Here is a 7,724-nt window from a genome sequence, read left to right as displayed (position 1 = left end):
CCGCGGAAGGCGGCACTGAGTAGTTTCTTTCTTTCTTTTTTCTTTTATAATACTAGTTTTAATACCCATATGATGTACGGATTGACTATATACATGTTTAATACTCGTATATGGAATGATTTTTATATACATTGCATATAATGAGTTTATAATTAAACGACATTGGAAACAAAAGATAAGTTGGAGATTAGTGGGTGTTATTAGACTTTATCGATAGAATTTTTATTTTATTTTTTTGAATTATTTAAAAGGTATTACTGGTATTTAAATGATAATTATGTTTAAATCAAATACAAACTACATCTACGCGTGATAAGATTGGAACACGATACATCATGTAACAAACAAAAAAAACTATAGATAAATACATACTTCCGTAAAAAAGTATTTGTATATGGTATTAAACGGAAATAATATATAATCGTCATAATCATCATCATCAACATCATATACACTATATTACAAACTTATTAATTGATAAACGAAATACATATATACAAACAAATTAAATAACCAAACCTGATGATTGAAGATCGTTTAAGAATTAGGTTAGACTATCGGAGTATATTAACTAACTAGACTTTAGACCCGTCCGATGGACGGGTACTTTCAAAATATAGCTTTTAACTTTCGTGTTATTACGTATATTCAGATTAGATTGTAGAATATATCGAACACATAAGTTTTATTTCAACCAAATATAATTAAAAATAAACTATAAGGTGGAATGATGATAAATAGAATGCAAAGAATCCAATGAAATAAATACCGAAAATGTAGAAGGAAATAATGTTTGTAGTAGTTATAAGGCTGTCAGAGGCCCTGAAGAACTTCTTTGTATACAACATTTGTCGTATGGTTTGTTGGATGGCCTTGTTGATCACAAATAAGCACCTTCAGTCCTTGTCTACTTTTGACCCTCGACAATGCAACGTAAAGTTGTCCATGCGTGAATACCGGCTTGGGTAGATAGAGGCCAACCCTCCCCAACGATTGTCCCTGACTTTTGTTGATAGGTATCGCAAAACAAACGGAAAGTGGGAATTGTCGTCGCTGAAATTGGAAAGGCAGTTTCTTATTAGAACTTGTCAATTTCATACGGGGGATATATGTGATATGACCAACGTGACTTCCAGAAATAACAATTGCCTCAATAACATGTTCACATAGACGTTTTACCTGCAATCGAGTACCATTGCAAAGACCTTGTTGCTGATCAACATTTCTAAGCAACATGACAAGAGCACCTTCTCTCAGAGTTAGATTATGATTCGGAAGACCAGAAATCTTTATTCGGTTTAGAAAGTCTGGAGAATATAATTCTGGGCTAATATTTGGATTTAAATCAGCTTGGCAAATAGTATCAGAACTTAGGTAAACCCTCTCGTTACCAGGAAGAGTATTCAACATTCTATCATTAATGAGGTTCACAGTTTCAAGTGTCGGTGCAAGTATTGCTCTGTCTTCAAAGTAGTTCTTCTCATACAGTCGAGCAATGTAATCTGGATAGACATAGTTGATAATGTCGCTTACCGGGTCTTGCTCAGATTCAATAAGAAGGTCTTTTGGTATGGGTATGTCAGCCTCGCCATCATTAGGTTCGCAAAGTTCACCATTTCCAACTTTAAGAATCCACTCAGCAAACTCTTTGATCTATATAGATGTGTTGTTATCTTTTAGGTCAAGTAAAAATCAAAAACAATCTTGCAGAAAATTAAGGAGATATATCAGGTTTACGGAAAGTTTTAGAAGATTTTGTTATATATTTTAGATATTTTAGGAGATTTAATTTCGTTAATATGATTATAGTGTAAAAAAAATAGGAGATATACTCTATACTCTAATTTAGATAACAACTGGTATATTCAAAAATATAGGGATAGGAATAGGAATAGGAATCACGTACATAATTGGAATGAATATATGTAGATAGTGGTATCTGAGCAATAAATGTAAACATATGACAACAATTGACATCACCAGATGGGACAATGATTAAGTTTTACGGGAAGGGACTAAGAGTCTTCAAGTAACAATATTTATAAATAGAAATGATTTAAACAATATTACAACTCACTTTATGAAATATAAGCAACTCATCTAACCATGTAACATAAGTTACAGCAGAATCACTATGGCAAAAAATTTTAAGATCATAGTTTCTCACCATATATGACTTGGAGTGAAAACGAACTACAGAATATGAGTTGTAATAGCTCTCCATTAGGCAGCAGTTTGAATGTCTTGAAGTCAAGTGTGAAGCGAACAACCTTCGACAAGAAAAACACACCATTAGTTAATAATCCGAATTCAAGCTCCAATAATCAAATTTTGAAAGCTTGATATAATCTCATATTCGAACTTCAAATCGACAATTTTTAGCGAGTCTGACTTGAGTTAAACCCATACCAAAGGCCAGTGCCGGTCCTGAAGATTTGGATGCTCCGGACAAAGAGTTCACATTATGCCCGTAAGGAAAAAAAAACTTAAAACAAAACAACACAATATATTTAATTAAGTGTTTTGAATCTAGTGAAGCTACATGTTCATGTGTTAAAATATATAACTTTCACAAACTATAAAAATAATGTTTACTTACATATGTCGTTGAAACTTGCCATAACATCACTTACTTTAAACTTAATTTTTATAGGGCATTGACAAGTTCACAAGTTCACAATAAGTTTTAACCATTCAAAACAAATATACTTATATTACATGAATTATATAAAGGTACAGTATTTTAAAAACATCTACTTCAACTTTTAATGTATGCTGTTTTATATAGAGTCAATATATTAAAAGGGTCGAAATCTTAAAATACGGCATGTTATAATCAAAAATATTGAAATATTATTTTAATATTTCAAAAAGTATTAGAACTTTTTTATGTCAGTATATATAAGTAGAACTGTAGAACTACATAATATAAGATAAAGTACAACATTAAGATAGAAATGAATTTTAAAAGAATGAAGGTTTAAATTGAAAATTTTGAAAAATAGAGGGTTGTAAAAGGAAGTTGTGTTTGTAACTCCGTCTTCTACCTTTCTGCCGACTGCAACTTCTAGTTCCCCCATTAAAGCATTGTGCTAGATTTGTTTTTCTCAGAATTTTTCCTTCTATAATTAATATACCATAGCTTTAGTATCTAATCGAACATAATATAACATATTTTCTATGCCTAAATGAATATCCTATAACATAGCATGGAAACTAAATACGTCGCTTGATGCCCCCTCCGATTATGATGCTTCGGTCAGTCGCCCACTTGGCCCACTGATGAGCGATTTATTTGTGACTTTTTCATTACTAAATTGTTTTGATTTCGAGGCATGAATGAATCATTAATGTAAGCTTTAAGGTACTTAATGGATTTAGGTTTGTTGACAGGTTCGAATTGAGAGATGACTGATCGAGAGAGTAGGAATGAGTGTAGGAGAGTTAAGGACGAAGTTCAAGACTTGTGAGTACGAAGATTGAGAGTTGAACCATGGAAATGTAGGCGAAATGAAGTGTTCAGCGACGCTGGAATTTAAACCAGCGCCGCTGGAGTCCTTCAGGCACCGGACCAGCGCCGCTGGCATGAAAACCAGCGCCGCTCATCCTTCAGGCATACACCAGCGTCGCTGGCACCAAAACCAGCGCCGCTCGTCCCTTCAGGAAGCAGACCAGCGCCGCTGGCACCAAAACCAGCGCCGCTGGAGATAGGTCGGCCAGAATAGGGTTTTTCGTATTTTGCCTATAAATACCCCGTTATAAACCCTAAAAACATAAGCAGAGCACATAGGTCGAAAGTGACGGCTAGAAATCAAAGAATAGGGTTTCCCAAGGCATTCCATAACAGATTTAACATCATCAACACTTGGCAATCCATTCCAGTGATTCTTAATCACCCGGTTCTTCATTCTTTCTTTCTCTCTGTTGATTTCAGATTTCTATGTTATTTTATTTTATCAGATTGTTCATGGCTACTCAGTCTATGAGTAGCTAATTTACTAGACATTCGTTTGGACGTGATGTAAACATGACTTGATTGTTGATTATGGTTGATTGTTGAACAGTTTCTATGCTAAATCGTCGACCCATATTTATTTGATCCTGCTTGTTATTAATTTTCATATACAAACTGATTTTAATTGATTGAGTCGACTTGGTACCGAGGCTCTAGGGTCATTTTAATTTGTTTGCGAAACATTGATCGGTCTTTAATCAGTGTAATCAATTGATCTATAACTGGACACTTGGTTGGGAATTAATAATTGGTTCAAACGGGTATGATTTTAATTAAGATTAACTAAACCAATTTGGCGAACGGAAACCGGAGCCAAGTGGTGTGGGTAATCAGCGTCTTTATACTTTAACAAGAATTTAGACTTACATTAAAGATTTCAGTCATAGTAACAGGCTCAATACTTAATGCTTAATGAATGACCTTAGCAGGAGTTCATTAAAGTGTTCAACCAGTCGAAAGGCAGTTGAACTAAATTATTCAAGTGAATCTAACGAGAATCTGAATTTGAAAAGAGTCGTTCAACAACTTCAATCATAATTGCTTTTAAGCGTGTCAATCAAAACCAAACGAATGTCAGTTCTTACATTTATTAATTCTCTCAAATTTATGTGCAATTAGTTAATTAGGAAAACCCCCAATCACAACTTGTAATTTCATTTCTAAATATTTTAGTTTTCTTAGAATTAAGTTCCTTGAGAACGAACCTGGACTTACCTAGGCTATATTACTACTAGACAGAGTACACTGCTCTTAGTTGCGTTTTAAGATCGAATAGGTAATCCTTGAATTATAAATTTAAAACTTAGGTAGTTTAATAAAAACGCACATCAAAGTTTTTGTCGCCGTTGCCGGGGAACTTTGAAGAAGCTAGGAATATTAGAATAGAGAATTATAAGTTAGGTTTTAAGACTTTTCCACGAAATTAGAAACCTTAAGAGTAATTAGGATGAGTAACAGTGAAATGGAAGAATCGATGTTAGTAAAACATAGGAAAGTTCCCGAAACTCCCAATCCACCTATCAAGGTACCTGAAGCGGACATTCCGATTTTTGCGAAATCGACTCACATCAGCATGGTGCAGAGCTTGGGGTTTGATGGTGAGGTGAATCAAGATCCGTATCATCATCTTTCGCGATTTAGGGAAGAAATGCAGTTGTTTAACTACGGAACAGGTACTGAAGAAACAGTCAGATTAGGGATGTTTAGGTATTCGTTGCAAGGAATGGCGTTAGCATGGTTAGAGGAGCTCGACCCGGACTCGATCAAGACTTGGGAAGAATTGAAGGAGGCCTTTTGCAATAGGTTTTACCCACGAGAGTTGCGAAGAATGAGAGAGTTGGTAGTGGAAAACTACTCTCAATTAAGTTCAGAATCGATGGGAGAAGCTTGGAAAAGACTTAAGAAAATGTCAAGGGCTTGCTACGGTCGAGAAAGGAGTAGGGAAGAGCTAGTGCAGTTGTTCTATGGGGGAGGAACGCGAGACACGAGAATGTATTTAGACATTATGAGCGGAGGATCGCTTGACTACAAAACCGCAAACAGCAGCTATGCGGCCTTGGATGACATAGCCAAAAGGAATCTAGATAAAGATTGGTTAAAATCAGCCTTATTAGAAGGAAATGTGAAAAATTTCCAAAAGCAATTCGAAACCTTGAGTAGGGAAGTGAAGGAAACTAAAGAGGAAACACATAGGCAAATTGAGGAGGTCAAAGGCGAGCTTGGTAAGGTGACAAAAATGGTGGAACTGATTTATGAAAAGCTATCTCCAAAAGTAGAAACGGCAAAGGGAATTACGACTAGGTCAGGAAAAGCTACGAAATCGCCGAAGAATCCTCTGGAAGCTGAGGAAGAGGATAACGAGGAAGACACAGTAGAGGAGGAGCAGCCTGAGACGGTGAAGCAAAGAGGTAGAGAGAAAAAAGTCGAGGAAGAAGAAGCAGTTACACGTAATTGTCCCAGCGCCGCTGGCAGCTCCAGAAAAGCAACCAGAGCCACTGGTGAAACACCAAGCGCCGCTGTGTCTTCAGGAAACTCATCCAGCGCCGCTGGTACATCACTCCTAAGCTGGAGGATCCAGGAAGTTTCATCATACCATGTACATTGGGGAACCAAATCGCTTGCGATTGTCTAGCGGATTTAGGAGCAAGTATCAACTTGATGCCATGGTCTATTTATACCAAGTTGAGTAAGAAGGCCCTAGACACAACCATGATGACCATCAAACTGGCAGATCAAACCTTTCAGCGCCCTCTAGGTAAAACGGACAACATAGTAGTAACCATAGGAGATTTGCATTTCCAAGCCGAGTTTGTGGTAATGAACATTCCTGAGGATAAGAAGGTCCCAATAATCCTAGGTAGACCCTTTCTGAATACAGCAAAAGCAGTAATAGAAGTTGCAGAACGCAAAATCACCATAGGAAATGGTAGAAAGAAGTTGAGTCTAACCATGGAAGGAGACCCAGATTTGGGAAAGGATGAAGTAGGGTTATGCACTGAAGAGCTAGAGATGACCGAAGTGTACATTAAAGCTAATTTAGAAATAGAGGAGGTTCTTGGGATTGGATCACCAGAACGTCCTTGAGATCTAGGAGAGTTGGAAGAAGATGAATTCGATGGGGCATTAACTCCGACACCAAACAACCTGATTACATCTCTTGAAGAACCACCCACAGATTTAGAGATGAAACCGCTCCCGCAAGGATTAGAATATGCTTACCTTCAAGGAAAATCACAGCTGCCTGTAATAATCTCATCAAAATTGACCGTTAAGGAGAAGGCTGCTTTGATGAAGGTGCTAAGATCTCATAAAAAGGCTTTCGCCTGGAAGATAGCGGACATTAGGGGAATTGACTTATCATACTTTCATCATAGAATTCATCTAGAGACAAACTCAAAGCGAGTAGTTCGGAGGCAAAGACGTCTTAACCCAAACATGAAGGAAGTAGTGAAAAAGGAAATAATTAAGCTCTTAGACGCAGGGATAATTTACCCAATTTCGGATAGCGAGTGGGTGAGCCCGATTCACTGTGTTCCAAAGAAAGGAGGAATGACTGTGGTGGCCAACGAAAATGAAGAATTAAGAGCAACAAGGACGGTCACATGATGGAGAGTTTGCATAGACTACAGGAAGTTAAATGAAGCTACAAGAAAAGACCATTACCCGTTGCCATTCATGGATCAAATGGTAGAAAGGTTGGCGGGAAACGAGTATTTATGTTTTCTTGATGGTTTTTCAGGATATCTGCAGATTCCAATCCACACCGAAGATCAAGGAAAGACTACTTTCACCTGTCCATATGGAACGTACGCTTATAGGAAAATGCCCTTCGGACTATGCAATGCGCCGGCGACATTCCAACGATGCATGACAACAATTTTCCAAGACATGTTGGAAAAATCAGTGGAAGTATTCATAGACGATTTTTCGGTTTTTGGAGATTCATTCGACTCGTGCTTAAAGCATTTAGATAAGATGTTGGCTAGATGTGAAGAAACAAATTTGGTCCTTAATTGGGAAAAATGTCATTTCATGGTAAAGGAAGGAATTGTACTAGGTCATAAGGTGTCAAAGGCAGGAATAGAAGTGGATAGAGCAAAAATTGATGTCATGGCTAGATTACCAGTCCCGGTAAATGTGAAAGGGGTTAGAAGTTTTCTGGGACATGCAGGATTTTACAGAAGATTTATTAAAGATTTCTCGAAAATAG

At 36.9% G+C, this 7,724-nt stretch overlaps 1 protein-coding gene across 1 annotated transcript; it reads right to left on the bottom strand.

Annotated features, from left to right (window-relative positions):
• Positions 1–813: 813 nt before the first annotated feature.
• On the bottom strand, positions 814–2,170 carry LOC122591415 (ATP-dependent DNA helicase PIF1-like). Its single transcript, XM_043763685.1, has 2 exons — positions 2,078–2,170; positions 814–1,653 (listed from the first exon to the last, which is right to left on the bottom strand). The coding sequence occupies exons 1-2, from the start codon at positions 2,168–2,170 to the stop codon at positions 814–816; spliced, it is 933 nt and encodes a 310-aa protein (XP_043619620.1).
• Positions 2,171–7,724: the final 5,554 nt, after the last annotated feature.

The sequence above is a fragment of the Erigeron canadensis genome, chromosome 3 (genome assembly GCF_010389155.1).
Source record: "Erigeron canadensis isolate Cc75 chromosome 3, C_canadensis_v1, whole genome shotgun sequence".
NCBI classification, from domain to species: domain Eukaryota; kingdom Viridiplantae; phylum Streptophyta; class Magnoliopsida; order Asterales; family Asteraceae; genus Erigeron; species Erigeron canadensis.
Note: the sequence above shows the minus strand (reverse complement) of the source record. Positions and strands in the feature narration are given on the sequence as shown.